General features: G+C 35.4%; 1 protein-coding gene across 2 annotated transcripts in view; it reads right to left on the reverse strand.

The window, feature by feature from the left end:
* ARID4B (AT-rich interaction domain 4B) overlaps window positions 1–21307 on the reverse strand; it is an 86710-nt gene that overhangs the window by 31311 nt on the left and 34092 nt on the right. For both annotated transcript variants that reach the window (XM_021527102.3, XM_021527101.3), the window contains exons 4-12: window positions 20535–20600; window positions 19850–19940; window positions 15882–15961; window positions 13383–13474; window positions 10766–10904; window positions 7016–7095; window positions 5636–5709; window positions 4670–4815; window positions 296–368 (exon numbers count right to left, since the gene is read on the reverse strand). In XM_021527102.3, coding sequence (XP_021382777.2) covers window positions 296–368; window positions 4670–4815; window positions 5636–5709; window positions 7016–7095; window positions 10766–10904; window positions 13383–13474; window positions 15882–15961; window positions 19850–19940; window positions 20535–20600 — 841 coding nt within the window. The remainder of the gene's footprint in view (window positions 1–295; window positions 369–4669; window positions 4816–5635; window positions 5710–7015; window positions 7096–10765; window positions 10905–13382; window positions 13475–15881; window positions 15962–19849; window positions 19941–20534; window positions 20601–21307) is intronic.

Raw genomic sequence — 21307 nt, forward strand, 5'->3', positions numbered from 1 at the left:
TGAGAATATAAATTAATATGACTGAGAGTATTAAATGTTTGTTTATACACACTATAGCAAACATAGTACAACATATGCAAAACATAATAGAACAGATATTTATATACATCCACTTATTTCTGAAAGCAGAAATATGGGACTGCATTTTAGGAGATGAGTCAAGTGACAGACTCATATTCCAAACAGTAGGGAAGGCAGAAACTGAGTACAGTTTCCTTGTTTCCAAAATCGTATTGCAAAGCACTACTAGTTTACAGGCTCAGTTTTTCAAATTACTGCTAACTAAAATGCTTACCTCTGTCTTCCATGAACTTGTACAACTGCTGAAGAAAGTTCTCTCGTTCTTCAGGAAACGGCTCTATTTCCTCCTGTTTAAAGCAACGCACGCAAGAAAACTATCACCATTTGGAGTTACAGTCCTTTGTTAAGAAACATAAGGCAGTGATAATTTAGGTTTAAATGTTTAAGTTTGTTTTACTCTAGTCAGCAACAGGATATGGCACAAAGAGATACATGCTCTCCGTGCTATGTCACATGAAACCAAGTTTTATAAACTACAGTGTTTCAAGATATATAAAACATTGACTGTAAACATACATCAAAATTGGATTTTTGACTGATCACTGAAGTATCATAAGTGATACCATAGATCAAGATGTGTTCTCAATTTCATCCATCTATGCAGAAAATCTGGGAGACAGTCCTATTAAGATCAAGGGTTTATATCAGAAATTTCAGCTCTATTTCTATTGCAGTTAAGTGACTCCTTGGTTCCTGGACAGACTACGTCACTTTCAGAGATGAAGTCAAAGAGCAAATGGTGCTTTCACTTTCTTAGGAGTTCTAATCCACTGCACTGGCAAACCGCGGCCAATGGCACTGCATGCGAACTGCCATGGGGCACCAGCTGAGCACGTGCTGAGCAGGATCAATCCCAGAACTGAAATAACAATGGATATTTGGGAAATTCAGTTCATTGCACTAATAAACCTTTGTATTAGATTTACTTAGATTAATAAACAGTGGAGTTTCATAACAAAGCACTACGGCTTACTTTCTAACACCTCATAATTTCTTCTGGAATGGGTCTTGCAAAAACTAGTAGCAATAAGATATTAATAGATCAAATTCTGAAGAAATTCTGATGACTGAGATACTGCAAAACAATACACCAAACATGTGTTGATTAATTTTTAATACTATCCATAGAGTTTCCAAAAATAATTAGTTATTCAATAATCTAAACTAAATTATTTTTCTTTGGTGTATTTGCATTCCATGTTTATAATTTCCATTCTTCAACAGTCTCCTTGTACTAAATATTAAAGTTTCACCTACCCTGAAACAAGGGGAAAATGCATACAGTCTTTAAAGTCATACTAAGACAGTTGAGAAAACAACAGAAACAGAGTATCATTACTAAACAGAACTGGGGAAAAAAAACATACACAAACAAACCCCAAACACTCCAACACCTACTGAATTTATTTCATACAGAGATGTGCAGCTGAAAACAAGGTCAGGAAAGGTTGTAACTATTATCAAAGAGTAGGGTTTTTTCTTATTCTGTACTTCTTCTTACCCATTAAATGCTCTTGGATAACCAGAGCAAACAGGCAAAAAAATTAAAAACCAGTATTCACAATATGCTGAAACAGTTGCTCTTCAGGTATCATTTCAGCAGAAAGGCAATGAAAATACTCCAATCTTGCAAAGGCAATGCAAGAGGAAAGTCTCTGTGAGGGGCATTACATGATGAGCATTTGACACCTAGTGTTAGCAGCAGAGCTCAGAGCAGCAGCTTTGATGGGCAAGGACAGGCTGGGTAGAGAACTGCAATATCCTAGAGATCCTTTTCACAGGGCAAGGCACTACAAATTGGCACATCTAGCCCAATTCTTCTCTAACAAGTACAAGGTGGTGCTGCAGCTCTGCATGCAGTACAGATTAGAGCCTTGTTAAGAACATTCATATTCCACAGGCCATGGAGAACAAATTACTTGGGTGGAATAAAACTCCAAAACTGCATATTCTTTTTTTTCTTCCATCTCTCACAGCAGGTACTTGGAAAGGACTTCTACCAGCATCTGCTGGATCATGGAAAACAGATTATGAGCAGCTACCTGGGTTTCTCATATTCCTCACCAACAAGAAAAAATTTGCCATAAGACATTAGTCTCACAGAACATTTAGGGGAGGGGTGACAGATGTCACTGAACAAAACCCTCAGGAAACCCTACACTGTTCTGAGGAAGGAATGTATTGTTTTTAAATACAGGGGGAAATAAGGTAAAGGTGATGAAGAGGCTGAATAAAATACTCCTTTCCTGCTATAGAGTCCAATGCCTGAAGGGTGCTCCTATATCTCTAATGTGATAAATCACAGAGGTGCCAGAAGGGCAAGTGAATGAATATTCCTTATTAATTTTTCCAGTAGAGAACAAACTAACTATCTAAGAAAGTGTGCTAACATGGAAAGCTTAGGACCCTGCACACCTCTGAAAAGCATTTGCACTTTCTATGAATCTCTATAGAATCAGTATGTATTATACTGTACTAACAGTATCCGTTAATATTCTCTGAATCCAGTCAGACAACAAGGTTTCCTAGATAATGCTTTGAAGCAGGCATGTCACACTGACATTTGCTTATTTTCAAGTTACACAAACAGAGTGCTAGCTGGTCATTCTGCAGTCCCTAATGTATCTGTCTATGCTACAAGTTAAAATAAAGTGGCTTCTACATAGGATAATAAAATCCAGGAAAACAACATGTTTTTTGCAATACAAATTCACACAGTACTATAGCACAGCACTGGAAGAGAGGGTCTTTGATAGCCTTTTTACCTAGTGTCAGATTTCAAAAACTAAAGGAATGCCATTTTCCAGTCTCTTCCATTAAGGGAAAAAAAACCAAAAAACAAGGCAACTACTCTTCTCAGAAAATAAGTACAGCGGCTTTGCATGTCAACTCCTATCTACACAGGATGGAAGGATGTCTATAGATATGAAATATAGAAGAGCATCTATGTATATATCTACAGAATGGGGTGTACATATATGTAGGATAGACATACATATTTCTGAAGCCCGTGGTGACATCTTTAAGAGCTTGGGTTTTCTGTTTGCTTTGTTCTGGTTTACAGGTAGTAGGACTGCATGGATGGCCTGAGGGAGGCAATCATGTCCTGGGAAGCAGTAAAACAACCTGCAGGTGGATAAAGTCCCAGGAGCAAGCCCACAGGTCCTATTTGGGAAGAGATGCTGCTTGATAACCAGGAGGTTATAGACACAAAATAACAAGAGAAGAAGCTGGAGAAACTGCTCAAATATGGGTGGAGAGAAGACACACATGCCACTGACCACCAAGGAGAGTGAAGAAGAAAAAAGAAGAGGAAAAAAAAAAATTGCTTCTGTTTTAGAAACTTCCTAGTTCAACAAATGGTTGAAATTACTGTTTATGGGAAAAGATATTATCACAAGAGGTGATACAGTAAATTCCAAAATATTTGTCCAAGATGAAATCTTTATGTCCAGCACATGGAAAGATTAGCTCAAACAATGTCACATACAACTAAGAGGAGCTCAGAAGAAGGTGTTGAAGGAGTACAAGGTAAAATATTTACAAATGCTGTAGCTAAAAACTCTGTATTTTTCACCTAAAAGTAGTGCAGGAATGATCACTATATAAAGACGATGTGTCATTCAGCATACACACAAACTTATCTGCATGCATTATGTTATGGCTGGACATGAACCTGCTGACAAAGTCCAGAAATTGTACTGAGCCCAAGGAACTATTCCTTGCTTCTCAAAATACTAAGCAGAGCACTTCCTGCCCCTTGCAAACTTTTGATCAGAGCTGGATAATCTTCTGAGAGGTTAAACAGGAGGCAGAAAGAAATTACCAGCATGGAGAGGTGGCAAAGTCATAACTTCACACTTTTGCAGTCTCCCAATTAGTTTCAAAGAAATGAATGACTGAAAAATGAAATACTATCTTCTGGTATGCCAGAGCCACAATATCCAAAGAGGATGGACTGAAAGAAGGATTCTAACAACCATTTAAGACCCAAACCAGTTCAGTTTCTTCTTCACAATTCCCCTACTAATAGGAAATGAAGTCTGCTGCACTACTGGTACTTGCTTGAAAACCAAGAGAACAGCTCTCAAACCCTAGTGAGAGAAAAGAGTGATTATGGCAGATACAGATTTAGAGTACCACAGGAAGGTACAGAGAAGTAAAAGGCTCAAAAGCCTCTCAGCCAGTTGTGAAATGTTGTTCTTTCCACTAATACTCTTCTTTTCTTGTCTTAATTTTTTTTCTGGGAGACTAAAAAACAGATGATTAGAAAATCGAGCATGAGGTGGGGACTGCATACTTGCAGAACAAAAAAGAGAAGAAAGGAGGAAGTGGAGTGCATGGGGGTGTAACATCTTGATTGAAAGTTCTGCTTCATTACACAGGTTAGCCAGAGAGATAGCTTCAAGTGGAGCAGTCTCTCAGGAGCCCAGGAAAAGAGCAAGTTATTCAATAATGCCTATGTTAACAGTGTTGCCTATGTTAACATGTTACATGTTATCTAATGTTAAAAAGGCCTACTTAAATATGTATGTCCCTGCTAATTTTTATCAGCTGTGTATCTATGCCCTTTACTAACTTCACTTGCCTCTTCCTCACTGCTGTTATCCTCTTTTTCTTTTTCATCCTCTTCTTCTTCTTCAGCTTCGCTGCTGGAGCTGTCTTCTTTCAATTCTGTTTTCCAGTTACTAGGAACAGTTCTGTTTTTACGGAATTCAAGTGCTTGGTCAAAAGCTGTAAAAGAACAGCCTTTGTTAGCACTCCAGGAAGTATCAGTTTGCACAAATACTTCAATTTAAAAAAACAGCAGTCAGGGGAAATGGGGAAGAGGAGAAGAAGCAAAGGCTGCTAAGTAACAATTCCTCTCCAAATTCAAAGATTCTCAACAACCACTCCATGTTGTCCATCCTTATTTGTCTTACCCAGTCAAACTGGCCTAGTGTTCTCTGCACATCAAGGCACTCAGAGATATTATTAGTATTTTTACCATGTTAGTGTCTACAGACACAAACAAGGATCTTCTGCATAGGGCATATATGAAAATTTAACTGAGGAAACCCCTATCCAACAGATTTACACTGCAGTTTATACATATCAAAAAAAGAGGAAGAAAAAATCACAAGCTAACTCTAAGAGTTTCATCACACAAGCTTAAACTTTCAAATGCACACACAATTCCAGATTTTCAAAGGTCATAAAGGCAACTTACAACTATTAGGGACACTACTGTGAGAATAACTCTAAAGTTCTAAAGCAAAAGGAAAAATATAATGTATAGAACCAATGTGTGCATGTTTGGTGTGTCTACACTTAATGCCAGTGCAGAGCAGGTGGGGTGTTGTTTTTGGGGGTTTTGTTTAGTTAGGTTTTATTTGTTTAAAAAAAAGTAGTTCTTCTAACTTTCCACAAGCATTCTCCTTCAATATATTATTCTCTAACAAAAGATCCTGTATTTTTGGATCTTTAAGACATTAATCAATCTGCCATAGATTTAGTGCAATTCATGTAACTAAGCAAATACATACAAGTGTTTCTCACAGAAAGTTATTTTTACCTTGTTTTAATAAAGCGTCAGGCTTTGGTGAAGTTTCAGTGATTTCCCGGACATCTTTTCTTGGCACAGAAACACTGGAGAATTTACAAAGTGTTACAAAAAAATAAAATTAAAGGTAAACTAACTATACAATACAAAGCTCCCATTAAGATTATAACACACTTACTAAACATACATAAGAAGCATACGAAGTATATCTTGACAATTCTACAGTGTTAATCTGGTACAGTATTAGTCAGTGGATTAAAACCAAAACTTTTACATTAAATTTACTAAACTATATGCATTCACTGCATAATAAAGCATGCTACTTCCACAAACAGGTAGTTTCTGGAATCTCCCATATATGTAATACTTTAAACCCTCATATTAATTTGACATTAATTTAGAACCTTACCTTGCTTAAGACATAAATGAATATTAGTGTAAATTGTCAATATGAAATTAAAGATTTTCAAATAGAAAGAACAAAGCATTTTCTGATTTCTACTTTGTCTACAACCAAGAAAGCAAATCTGAATTGCAGCTCTGGAGGATTGGGGGGTGGGTAAGTGCTTGCGTGCACACCTCTTATGTGTGTTCCTTGGGTGATGTGCACTGATGCTTTAAAACTATCAAATGGTAAAGCAATACCCTAGACTTAGTAAGTAATTAAACCACCACAAAACTGTTAAATATTTAAATATCCTTCTTGCAAAACATTGTGTTGAACTGAACCAAGCACAATAGATAGTTGCAACTTTTAAAATAAAAACTAAAATTAGAAAAAGAATTCTATTGTTGTTAGTTTAAGAACACAAAGTTCTTTATTTTGTTGCAAATACCAGACTGGTTTTCTATGTTTCTCTATCCTTTTTCCTACTTCAAGTAGCACTGCAGCTCTTTGCAAGGAACATGATCAGATGCAGTTGCAGTCTAGGCTGAGATAAACATATGCCTTACTACCTTCAAACAAGAAAGAGGATTTCTGTGTGTGCATGTGGTGTACGTGCAGGCATGCACATGTCCCCACCGACACTTCTGTAGCTGGATAAGCTTACAGCCACATCCCTGAAAAGCACTGCTCTTTTCCAACCACAGCAGGAAAGAGTTTCAGGCCATTCTTAAAGTCACGTAATCCTGCTGTGTTTGCCACAGTTTTAACAATGAAATTAAAACTAAGACAGATAGATTTATGCATCCTATTACTAATAATGACAAAGTTCAAGACTAATTTCATCACCATGTAGGCTGTTAACTGTTTTTTAAACATTATAAGAATCTTGGCAGGAACTTACTGAGCTTACAGATGTGATTAATACTTTACCCAACACATCTCATACTACATTTCACTAGAAGTATAAATTTTGTTCAATTATCAAACTCAACATTCTTACTCACAATTTGCCATCCTTGAATGAGCGAACAAGAATATTGTCTTTTTTCACTGCAATATCATCACTACAATCTGGACAAACCACCTGCAAAGATATTACAATCACAAAGTTTAGAGGGAAAAAGCTAAAACAAGAGGGTAATAGTAAATAGCAGTGCTCCTCTAAAAGCTTTTGTGCTCATTTCTTACTGGCAACCCTGAGATGAGAGCGAGATCCCCCAAACCACAGGAGAGATGACCTGAAATTACTGAATGCATGAGGTCATGCTCGTTCCTAGAGGGAAACCAATGGCTGCTGCCAGAAATACAAGAACAGCATTCTGACAAAATGACAATCAGTCATGCCTCTACAGCTTATTCTGCTCCTCATCCTAAAAGGACAGATATTCCACCAAGTGCTGCCACCTAACTTGGAGACTTCTGAAAACTTCTGGAAATGGCCAAGATGTGATCACACACAGTGTCAAAACCAAAAGCTAACAGGATTTGTGAAACACAATTTTATGAGGGAAGACTTACAAGTAATCTGCCTAGGAGAGAAGAGCACCTCAAGTATTATGATAGGTTCTTTAACTCAAGGGGCAGACTAATCAAGTCTAGCACTGAGACAACATATTATTTGTTGCAATTTTTAAAGCTATTTAAGTTTTGTTAAACTAGGATACAAGTCACTAATCAAAAATCATCAAGAATTTAAATTAAAGATATCTAAATAAATATTTATATATTGAATTGCCAGAGATACAAAACAGAAGAGCAACCCCTCTCCATCACTTATCTGATGTCTCACAATGTGCACAGTTCCCTGAAAGTTAGGAAAACCTCAAGGAGCAGCAAATGACTGTAGCCCTAAGTTAGCCTAGGCAAATACCTCTACTCTCTTATACCAACTTTTGTCTTTCAGTCCTAATTTTCCACAAAACACAAAGATACTAAGTTGCAAAAGTTGGGGTTTTTTCCCTCTCCTTACATAGGTCATTGCCTATGCAGCATTTTAGGAGCTAAAGTCCAAAGTTCCAAGTGATTTAGAAATAGACTTACATATCACAAAGCATAGGATAAATATGGTTCTCAAGACAAATAAAATTTAATAGACCAAGTTTCAAAATCCAATGCATTTAACAGTCTACAAAAAAGTTACTTTAGGAAACTACAACTTTCTAACAGGAATTACACCCAAGATACAGCTTGTAATGTCAGGGTAAAAATCAATTATTATCATCCTCTATTTTAAACAGACAAGTGCAAACTCCTAGCTCTGTAAAGATGAAGAAAGCTCTTCAGGCTTTAGCTACTGGTTTTCTAGAAGCATCAAGATCTTAGTAATCAGAAATTCATTCAGAGGCTGGAAAACAGCTTACCATAACCTCATCTAGTGCCTTTACATCAAGCTACATCACCACAATTTTGCCTGAACCAAGTTTTCTCAATTTTATTGCAAAACAAACTCCACTGGAATTATAGGAGGATGAAAGAGATGATCCTATGTAAACTCAATTTTCTGAAAATGCTACAGGCGGATTTCCTCACTGCACTTTTCAAAAGCCTTTAAGTACAAATAAAAACTAAGCAATGCTATAAGGCTTACTGAATCACACTCTTTGACATAAGGAGCAACTGTCAGACCCTTTTACGATTCTAGTTAGTCACTGTACCCTGCCCTTGCCCAAAGAACTAAAAAAAATAATGAACAAACAAAAACCCCACTAACCCAGACATGTATACAGGAACAAAACAATGCATTCAATCACTGAGACCTCAGAGTAATTTTTTACCAAATTTAGAATTCTACAGTTCTACATTTGTAAGTGATAATCTATTTGGTTATAGGCGTGATCTCTGAAGTACCTGGTTTCCACTACTAATTTTAATTGTTATTTGCTTTAAAGGTTTAGATTAATCCCTGAACTTGTTTTCACATCATAAACTTGCACAATGTCCTCTGTGCTTATACACAAAGTATCTGTACGTAATACCATTAATAAGAAATAATGCTGAGATGCACATTCTTACGCATATTAAATCTGAATTTTCATTACATTATTCATGAAATTACCATAATACAAAGTTAATGCAAAATTTATCAGTAATAAGATAAGATTACTTTGTTGATACAGTAGAGGTAACCTGCTTACAAGGTAAAAAAATCAAGAGGCAAGCCAAGCCAAACCAAAAAAGGCACCCATTTGAAGTATAAATTTATCCTTTGGCACAGCTTTTCTGGTTAAATGCAGTATGATGTTTGTTTGTAGAGCTATAAACCTGATTACTAAAGCAAGAGTTAATCTAGGATAAGCTATTTCAGAGTTAACAAGCTTCACACTCAAACTTTATCCCCCTACTGCTTTTCATTTGTTGCAGGAAGCTTTCAATGAATAAGAAGCTATTCCAATCTTTAAAACAAAGCCAAGGAAATAATTGTGTATCTTTAGTATATCTTTGGAGCAGAAGCAAAAGTTTAGCTCCTCTTTAGAGTCTGAAACACGGCTGTCCTGAGCAGCACTTCACGACTCACAAGCAAGCCCAACCCCTCCCAGAGAGCACACCATGGAAACTGGCAGCTGTCATGGGCATGACATGAACGGCAAACCCAGCAGTCTGACAAACTGCTCAAGCCAGTTTCACTGACCGCTTCTCTGAGTGAATTGTGAGGCAGGTAATACTGCATCCTTTTGATGACAGCTTTCAGCAAAGAAACATCTCGATCTTTCTTGTTTACCACTGAAAACATCTCTTAAACCTATCTGCTGTAAACATGGGATCTCTTGCTGTACATTCTGCCCTCTCCCTTGTAAAAAAGACTTCAGTGACTCTTTCTCTTCCACAAACTTCCCCAAAAGAATTCCTACTGGAAAGCTGCTGGACTGCATTACAAGACACAGCAGGTGACAAGCAAAAAGCTGCAATTGAGAGCTATTGCACATGCTAAGAGGAGTTAAATGTTACTGTATGGCATAGTTTCAAAACCAGAGCACAAGTCTCCCTGAAATTAGATAAACATGTTAAGCTTTCATTGCCAGGGAGAAATTAAACAAATATTAAATATAAAATTAATCAAATATTAAAAATAAAATAAAAATAAAAAAGCATGGTACTAGAAGGTACCACATATAGAAATATATTAATTTCCAAATATATCAATCTGCATGCAATCACTAGACTAGCTGTGATATGTTTTTAGAAGTTGATTTTTTAAGAAATGTCTTTAAGCCAAAATAAAGTAAGAGGAAAAAATACTGGTATCAAAAGACTACAGTGTAATTTTAAAGTAAATTTATTGTCAATTTTCCACTACCTACTATAGTGACCAAGAAAAAAAACCATTTTATTTTATTATCAATGTGTTTATATTGGATGTTGAAAAACCATGCCTATATAATCACTAAACTTCCCCTCGCTTTGTACTTTATATTTCCTTCCTTGATAAAACACAGTAATTTGGAAAATTGATATACAACAGTCTAGGAAAAAAGTCCTGAAATTCTAGTCCAATAGTGAACTCTGAAGACACTGCCGAGCTGGAATTAGGTCAACAAGCTTTGGCTGTTTGGAAAAACTAAGGCCAGGTTAGAAATCCCTTTTTTTTAAACATATCTAGATATATTTCCTTAGACTGTTATTGTACAGTCCAATTTGAAAAAATACATTCTAAAATTTGAACAAAAAAATAGCAAAATGAAAAAATCCCACACCTCTCTCAGTGCCTAGAAAACAATAAAAGCTGTACAAAATTACAATAAAGACGAAAGTCTTACCAAGGCTGGAAACCACAGAGCTTTCTTTTTATCCACACTGAAGCAGTCCACACACACAACTTTTCCTAGCAATTCATCACTTTGTTTCCTATCATCTTCATCTTCATCGCTGGAAGAGGATGAAGATTCTTCTTCAGGACTAAACAACAGAAAGAGACTTAAAACTCAACTATTCAAAACTTGCTTATTGCAATTACAGGAGATCCAAAGCAAATTATCCAAGAGACATAAATAACAGTGACTTGAATTGTCTGTTAGGTGTTTTGGCATAAAAATTAATAAAGTATTTATAATTATATTATAGTAACAATTCAAACATTACAAACTCAGAAATGCACATATACTGCTAATACATGTAAAACCCAAACAAAACACAACCATGCACCCACAGGGAGGAAGAGAAATGCATTGTCAGGGTATTCAAAGTGAAACCATTCTGCCCTACATAAACACTGCTGAAAAATACTGTTGCAGTTGTAGTTTTGGACCACTGTTAAGCTAAACTGTTTTGGTTTTCCCTCTTAATCTCTCTATGCTTTACTTTAACAACCACACAGATTGGGAAGCCATTTTGAGAGAGGACATATTAAGAAGAAGCATCAGATACAAAGATGAACAGCAAAGAGGAAGTCTGTTTATCCTTAAACAATTCTTTAAAGTTGTGTAATGAAGCATTTCTATGACTTCCAACTTCACATTTGACGAAGTGCTGGAATGTAAGTAGATGGGCTAAGGTGCAAATGTATTTTCATTTAAAAGGGCTCTGTCTCATTGTTTTGACTGTTCAAGTACAAAGCTGCACCTGGTTTTAACCATATGAGGAGTCTAAATATACAAACTAGTCAAACTAAAATTACTTGCAACCAAGAAAAAAAGAAGAAAACCCTCTCTTGATTCTCTCTGTGTATCTTTTTAAAATAGTCACTTCAAAGTTTAATCCTCAGAAAATATACAGCATCATCTTCCATGAGCACAAACACTATTACTTCAAAAGCTATTTTCCATTTCTCATATAACTGCTTTTGAGTACAAAATTCAACACTAACAAAAAACTCAGTTACCATTTGTGTAACACAAGGCAACTGATGTACAATTTAAGGAGAATTTCCTTTTCTCTACCTTAACTTTATGTTATTTCCAGTGATGATAATTGTTTTGGTTTAGCAGTGTTTTGATTTATTTTTTTCCCTAACATTACTTTTTTTTTTAAGTAATGGTTTCTTTTAAAATATACTAAAGTCTTTTACTTCAGAAAGATGCTTTCACACAGGAAGATGCTTTCTGGGGCTCAAGAATCTCTTGTAGGAAGAGAAAAAACTCAGACTAAAGAGAAAGCCAGAACTATATTGGAGAGACTACTTCCTAACTCAAATTGCATAGATACTGGCATTAAGTGTCTTTAAACTCAGTTAACTCAGTATTAACAAAAAATGTTGCTTCTGACATAATAATGTCCTTTACAACCCAGTCAGTCACCAAGGATGCTACAATTACATTCTTTGTGGTAATGCCAACTTTTTTCAGCTTTTTCTTTCACTACCTCACAAATTAATAAATCAACAATTTTCTGAGTGAATTTATAGCTCCTCTATATATACAGGACAACATTTATTTCAAGCTACTAGAAAATGCAAAAACCCAGATATGAAAACATCTATACCTAAAAATTTTAAGCAAACAAGCAAAAAAAAAAAAAAAACCCACATAAACTTCCCTCCCCCCCACAAAAACCTCACAACCTACCCACAAAAAATGAAGAATAGGCAGTGGACTACGTAACACTGGTTTATCAAGACCACAGCTATCAAGAATTTTGGCACCTAAGAATTTTTGAACTTTGCTTTCATATCAGCAAGCTTTGTTGCAAACTATAATAGAAGCAGCAGGAAGACAATAATGCACAGGAAGTTCCACCTGAATATGAGGAAGAACTTCTTTACTGTGCAGGTGACCAGGCACTGGAAGACATTGTCCAGAGAGGAGGTGCAGTCTCCTTCACTGGAGATGTTCAAGAACCACCTGGCCTCAATCCTGTGCCACGTGCTCTATGATGGCCCTGCTTGAGCAGAAAGGTTGGATCAGATGCCCCACTGTGGTCCCTTTATGTAATTTGGTAATACTGCTCATATATTTCTAAAAGCCCTTCAGAGATCCTGTATTACAGAGAAACCAAAAGTCTGTAAGAGGATTCTGAGACCTTCCATAAAGACTTCCTATCAGCTGGACAAAGGCTGCATTGTAATTATTTTAGCCTGAGTCCAACATATTTACAACACTTCAGAGATGTTTGTCAATATAATTTAACATCACATTTCCATTTGGGATGCCAACTTTTTTTTTTTTTTTTTTTTTTTTTTTTTTTTTTTTTTTTAACCAAGAAAAAGTTCTTGCCTATACCTGCTATTATTTTAAATATTGATTATATTAAAACTTGAAATGCTTGCATGCAACCATAGACATGAACCTGACTTTCAAACTGAGTGCTAAACAACATTTTTAATCCAGCCTCCTGGTTTTTTTAAATAAGAGGAGGCTGAACATACAAATAAAACTTGACACACTCTGAAAGTTTCAGCATTGATTACACACAGCACAGATATCAAAAGTTTTAACTTACATATGATTGGATCTCCTTCCCCTGTTTGTTTTCTTTCCTATAACAGGAGTTCCAAAGTGTTCAGGATTGGTGAGTGGAAGCTGATCTAATGTCTGTTGAAATGAAAAAATACATATGCATATACATAAGAAAAATCTGGCTTAAGTTACTCTACAAACCACCTGTCACTGAAGCAATTTTTGCCAACAGAGACTTTCTCATGAAAGAAATACAGAAGCACATAATATATGCCACACTTAGATTTTAAAAAAGGAATGTGTTTTGTTTTGCAGCTTTTTTCAACACTTTCTCTGCACCTCTGAATAATTAACTTTTGTCGAACACATGCAAACAATTCTTCCCAGAAGTCCTGCCTTTGAACCATCAAAACATAGAGAAATAAGTATCAGGTATTCTGCTCACCTGGCATATTCCACCTCTACCTCAACTGGTGTACCCATGTCTACCAGATTATTTTTCTGCCTATCATACAAATTAAGACTAAATACTGAATCATCTACTTAAAAATGAACAAAGATCCCTTTTGAAATGAACAGCAAGATCATTCAACAGCAGCAAACACAGCAACTTGTTTTAATTTTTTTAAGTAATTTATACTTTGCTATGTGAGAAAGATTATAAAACAATTTTAAAGAGGCTGCTATATTGATAATTGGGAGGGTGCTAATTGATGCTTTATCAGCCTCAAAACAAAAAGAGAGGGAGAGAAAGAACTTTCCCTCTTCAGGAAGAATCCTTCAACAGAAGGAATTCATGGACATGCAGTATTCTTCTCTGTTTAAACCTGCTGTTACCTGTTTAAATGATAACCATTCCAGATTTGAAGGCTCATGGTACACAGTAATTTTTTGTACAGCCACTTATTATTGTTCTTTGAAGTAGACAGAAAGCCTTCCAAATTAAATATAGTCCTCTGACTTCAACTTCTTTGTCATGTATGAATTTTTCAATGTGTAACACCGACAAGCATCTCAGAAGTATTCTGTCTCAGAGAGAATTCACTTAGGGACAATAAAATTGGCTTTTTAAAATCTAAAAATAAATGTATGACTGCTTCTGAGTGTGGTGGACATCCTAAAAGATTCTGCACCACTCACTTGGGAAGCAATATCAGAACAAGACAACTGTGGGGCACTGGCCTAATTACAAAAGAAATTTGAGATGCAATTTTCCCCGCTGTGTAGCTGTGCAATCACAAGGTAATTATTAGAAATGTACAACATGTTTCATTCAGAGCTGGTGACAGTGAATTGCAAATCAGTGACTTCTGGCAAAACATCAAAAGCTTAGATGATAAAAAAGATGATAAAAATAAGAAGTACCAGTCATCTGAATATAAGGTTTCTTTGAATCTGACAAAACAATCCAAATTACTCTCATTTAGCCAAACAGGTCACAAAGAAATATATGTAGACCAAAATTTTGAACCCATGCGCTCTAAGGTAATACTCCTGAAACTGTATTAAAATACTATTTATGGAACAAGGAATCTAATCTTCAGTTGTGCTGATCATTAATAACAAGGAATTAATTGAAGGAATACCACAATCTTTAAAATTATAGCATTTCTATTGGAACATAGATTTAGGCATCTAATTGAGCTCCCACCTTAACATATGTTTAATCCTGATTTAGTATTCTAGAAGATACCTGAATCTTCACAAGAATGCAGCATGCAAACAAACTCAGCTGACTGCAGTAACAGCACACTTATGTAGAACAAAAAAACCCATCTTCAGTAACTGTCCAATAAACAAACATGTTCACATAAATCTGCCCATCCGTCCAGACTGTCTCACATAATATGAAGGAATAACCCTCATTCTGAAATTCCAATTATTTGGAATGTGCTACAAATGTTTGCATACTTTAATGTGTAAGTCACCTCTAAGATATGAGCCAGCTTCAAAATACTGGTAGCTGTTGTTAAATAAACAAGCAAGAGCAACTTATAATTGGCCATTGAAAAGAAAAGCATTTATGTTTCATTAACTATTACGAACTATTAAGTATTAACAGTTAATTTTCATTAACTATTACTAAAAAAATTTGGTTTGACCATCAAAAATGTAGCAGAACTTTATTATGCAGAAATATGTACATTAGTTTTTTATGTTATAAATTAAATTATATTACTTTTCATGTTATAAGTATACTGTGATTTTTTTCTCGTAACTAATACAGGTAATTTTTTTATACAGTGCAAAGCAGTTGTGTGATTGCAGGTTTTTTCTGTGATCTACAATATACAAATTATCATTAATACAAAAATGAAAAAGATAAAATGCTGATTTTGCTTCTTAACTTACACAATTTGGTGAAATCTAACTCTATTTCTTGTTTTCAAAAAAGAATAAACCAGACCCTGTGGACAGCACTTTTCATAACCCCCATTTTTAGTAGCATGATACACATAACATACTAAAAATTGAGGTAATAAAAGTATCACTTCTAGATTTTTCTAAAGAAAATGTTGCAATATAAAAACTCTTCAATTACCTCACTCTCAGCAAAATGTCTTTCTCCTTTTAAACACAGGGAAGAGCGTCTCAGAGTCTTCTCATCACCATCATCAAATACTGCCACCAGGTAAGAAGTGAGGAAAGAAAACATTTATTTTTATCTCAGGATATTAATAAGCAATTCATTTACATGTCAGAAAGAATGGGATATATATTCCTGTAGTCAACCCTTGGAACAAACCTATGCCCAGATAATGCTGCAGATCCAGTAAAGTACTTCACAGATTGGCCAGATACAAAAGCTGCTCTCTCACCATAGCTACTCTACACTTGCATACCTTGAGTAATCAGTAGTTGAGCAGACAATTCATGGTGTCATGAAATTAAATTCAACACAATAGAATTCAAAACCTATTTTTTCTAACATCTTTCTAACATTCAAAAACTATTTTTTATAATATTTACTAATTTTAAAGAATTTAATTACACAACTCCTGTGATATTCAAGTGGAAACTGCTTACCATGGAGAAACATAATTGGATATTTACAGAAAAAAGCTGCAATTTAACATTGCATGCAAGTTCAATGTCTTTCTCTACTGACTTCGTGCAACTACACTACAGAACAATAGCAATACCATCCTAAGAAGATGACAATAGTCAAAGTGCTGACAATCATCAAACCAGCTCTACTGACAGAACTGTGCAACTCCCAGTTTCCAGACTTTTTGCTATCTCTGCTATCACTAGGTCAATTGGAAACAAGTTCATAAAACAGTTCATTCAGCTACATCCTTTAGAATCATGAAATGCACTGCACACATTTAAGGTGTGGTCCTTAGAACATGATAAACTGGTCACATAAAAAGTAAGCTTTTGTCAAGTCATCTGCAGGTACTTAACAGATGAAAATCTGGTTACAGATTTTAACTCTTAGGCTTTGCTTTCACTGTGAGAAAAAAATGTATCTCTTCTCTCCTCTTGAGCAGTAATAATTATATTCTTGCTTTCTGATGGAGGGTGCTCTACTCTTCAACATTTATAAATTCAAATAAAAATATACAAAAAGCAACAAGGTACATCAAAATTCTAGACTAATATTTACTTGATATTAAAGAACCTTTTATTTAGTTCTATTAACTTTTCATCCCTATATAAAAACTGAGTACTGTTGATAAAGCAACTTCCCCTTGTAACTACAATTCCCCAGCTTGTCTTATAGACTACAGTAACTGTTGAACACTATTCAATTGTGATGCAGTATCAGTTAGAGATGCACATCCATCACTTCCACATTTGTTGGAAAGTATCAATGGTAAGAACTGCACACAAACCACATAGATTTGGAGCTGCATCTCAAATGGTCAATGCATAATTACACCCCCTTTGGTTAAGTGAAGTAGAAGTCAGCAGGTTCCTAATCCAGTTTGTGTTAATTAACAAAACAGTCTCCTTACATAATGAGAGATTAAAAAAAAAAAATCTATCCACTTCAAGAGATAAGCTGACTATAGCAGTGGTAAACCTATTCCGAGCTAGGCAGGTAGCCACATAATGTGTCCTATGTGGTAATCTGCCTGTGGCCTCTTCCCGTCCAGAGGGAATCTTAATCTTGTTCCATAACACAAATACTTTCAGAGGAAAAGCTTGACCTCCCAGAAAGACTTATGTGGCTAGCATGGCACATATGGCTTAATGAGTATGACATTCTGATCTATTGGAACATCCTGAAAGCAATCTACTGAGCAGGCATCAGTAGTGTAATGTATTTGAAATCACATATTCTGAAACTGCACGAGAAAAGCTGAAGAGGGTGGGGAAGAAGACACAATTTAATGCAACCAAAACCACTTTGAATTCTGTGAAAAAGCATTGTAAAGACAAAAATGTGCACAAGGGGATAAGACTACTTTTGAATATGCATAGTTCTGCATTTTCAGTAAAGCAAATAATCCTGCCACTTTCTTCCCCCCCTCCCCCATAGTAAACAGAGACTTTAAGAGACATTTATACAAATGAACAAACAGTATCTAGTTACCAGGACTTAAATACCTTGAGTTATTTCAGGATTTTTCACAGGGCAGGCAAAACTAAGGACACTTATGTATGTATGTATGTATGCGCATGTGTGTGTATATATATTTATATATGTATGCCTATTACATTTACAAGTTTTATGCATATATATGCATACCTATATATATACACCCACACAGTGCTATACTAATTCTAAAATACTATAGTAGTTGGATTTTTATAAAAATTTAATTTAGTTTTTGTTGTTCTTTGGCAGGAAATCAGTAGCACCAAATAAATCATGTAAGCAAACTGATGTAAAATTTCTATTCAGACAACATCTTATGAATACAAGACACACAGGGACACCCACAGCAACCTTGCCAAATCAGTGTTAAAAGAGGTCTCAAGCAGAACTCAAAGGGTTATTCCTCTCCAGATACTGCTGCAATGGCATATCTGATCTTACGTAACTTTTGGAAAGGTACTACTTCAAATGGATCTATGCCTTCAAAAAGTTTTTCATCAAATCATAGCAATTTTATTTACAAAATCATTAACATTGCAAATAGTTAGATGCTTCCCAGAAAGTGCTAGGACAAGATTAGGTAACTGCTAGTTAAGATGAGTGCCAATTCTGGAAGCTGGTAAGTGGCAACTTCATCCTTATAGAGTAGGACTTTCACTCAGATCTGCAATGTCATCACTGTCAGTAAAGGTAATTCTCATCTCATTCTACTCACCCTCCTGACAAAAATTATTCTAATCACCCACAGCTAGAGTCAATTCTCTATATTATATAAAAGTGCACTACACTGCAGCAGCTGTGCTGCTTTTACCAATTCTGCAAGGTCAACATGCTTTTGTCTGCTTTTATCTCCAAAGCTCAAGAGTTGAGATTGAAGCCCATACCTCTTCCTATTTCTCAAGTTCAGGATTTTTGACAGACATCTCCTTTGACTGCAACCCTGTGACATCTACCTTCAAAATTTAATATGCATGGATTCCTGTCTTACTCTTCTTGCTGAACTGCTAACCTCACACTTTCTCAGAAACAGAGACATACAACACAGTTCTAACACTAGTTACACCATTTGCTTCTTAAAATCTCTAATATCTGATCCACTTCCATATTAATTACAAAGCACTGTCTGTAATGTTAATTCTTGTATTTGTATGTTTTGTTTCACTCCATCCTAACCCAGTCTCACCTTTACTAATAGATTCCACTTTTCCAACAGGAAAACAGACATCTTTTCTTCAACACTTATCTGTAAGGTCTTATCTAAACTTAGAGCTCTATTCCCTTCTGAAAGGACTGTGACTAGGGAAAATAAAATCTTTCTCCAGTTGTTCAACATCACCTCATTAACAACAACCCATATCTCAAAAGAACTAAGTCTCACTCAAGTCCTTTCAAGATCTAGTCTTCATCTTCCCATATCTATCCAGGAGGGGGCTATGTAGTTTTTCAAAAACGTATACATTTTCTGTATATAAATTAAAAAAACCTTTCCCCTCTATTGGCTATAGAGCATGTGGTATATCATTGAACATCTGAAATACCACATTATAACAAGCTATGTGTATTTTAACAGCAGCTGTTGTAAGGGCTAAGTCTGTGAAAGGGGAAAATTAGGTGTTGCAGGTGGTGTTTTAAAAGCACTTCTTCACCTTTTTTTTAAGGACCTGAGACAGCATACTTTTTTTCAGACTATTTAACAACAGTGTATTTAATATCTAAGGAACAGTCACCAGTCATACAGCAATTAATTACATTTTTATTTGGTGTCCCAATTTCAGATTGCAACGGGTACAGTTTTTTATAAAAACTCCAAATAAGAAGTTTATCTTAAAAGATTTTCCATAAAAACTCTAAATACCTAAGCATCTCCAAAAAATCTCTCTCACCATGCTTAGGACATGTCCACGTCACAGGCTTATTTTTAAGTCTTAAGTTTTATTGACATATAGAAATCTTTCACTTACCTACAGTATACCAACTTGCATCTGTTAATTTGTTGATAACTGCTTCCTGGTATGTTCCATCTGGATTCTTCACTTCCACAACAGTTCCTACCTAAAATACAGAACTCATTTAGCATTGGAGATCTTCTAAAACAGGCAATGAAATCAACACTTTTGTGTTAGCAAACAGATAATTTCTAACCTATTCCATGTCAAATATAAAATGTTTTTCCACTTTCACTTGAATATACATGTATCCCTCAAACTTCTTTTTTCATTCCTTTAAAATAAGCCAACTAACTGAGCTGATTATTTCCTGCCAGCAGGTGGGGAACAAGAACCAATTTGAGTGATGTCATTCTCTTGTGTAAGAGCTTTTCCATCAAATCCTCCTGCCGAGTTCTCCAAAGGAATGGTGACTAAAAATCAGTGCCAGCCATACTTCTTAGCTTTAAGGCAAAAAGAACAAAGAAGCTTGCACCAGCCTGTGCTGTATCCCCTTTAACTACAAAGAAAAATTCTAACATGAAGAGTGTACTATCTCTAACTTTGCAGCATTACCTTTTATGCTTTGTGATCCTATCTAGCCTGTGTAGTAAGTTGAACCTTCTACTCTCACCCCATACCGTATATGCACATTTATGTCAAATGCTGAAAAGAAAAATGTTTTTTAAAGCATTAGCAAGATATAAACCAAATTTATTACCTTTAAGGGACCCTTAATGTGGTCATCTTGCACTTCCACTGTTGAAGAATCGTGCCTAAAGGTTACCTAAAAAAATATAATTCAACTGACAATCACTTGATACAATTGAGCAGCATAAGCACATGCAAATGTCAATAGCCCTTCTCTCATTCTCATTTTACAGTTAAACACCATAATCATCCCACTTGCTGAAAGCTGTCTTATTCATATATTTTAGAAATATGAGGGGCTAATTCCTTAGTTATCAAAACTCCTAAAATATTTTTATCTTTCACAATAGAATCATTATCTTTAAAGGAAATAATAGACAAGAGTATAACAAAATTGCCTAAAGGCTCAAAATTATCTCTGCAGCTCTCTTAAGTTATTAGAATGTCTCTAGTACCACAGAAACTTCTGAGTACAACTTTAAAGAAACACTAATATTTTAATGCCTTGAAATCAGTTTTAGCACCTTCATCTTTTGCTGATAAAAGTGCATTTTTCACCTCATGGTTGAGAGACTTCACAAAAGTACAGGACACTGCTGCCAACTAAACAAAATTAACAACTCAAATAGGTTTTCAGTTAATGTCAGTCTAGCTTACACACAGACTTAATGAGAAAAAATGTAAAACCAGCTAACTTTTCAGCCCTTCAAAACCAGAGTTAGTAAATCCTGTCAACTATATTAAATTAGTTTCCCCTGACATTCCCATAAAGATACAAAGGCTGTTGTCTTAATCCTACATACCCTGTCTTCAGAAAAAAAAAAAAAAAAAAAAAAAAAACCA

The sequence above is a fragment of the Lonchura striata genome, chromosome 3 (assembly GCF_046129695.1).
Source record: "Lonchura striata isolate bLonStr1 chromosome 3, bLonStr1.mat, whole genome shotgun sequence".
Taxonomy (NCBI): domain Eukaryota; kingdom Metazoa; phylum Chordata; class Aves; order Passeriformes; family Estrildidae; genus Lonchura; species Lonchura striata.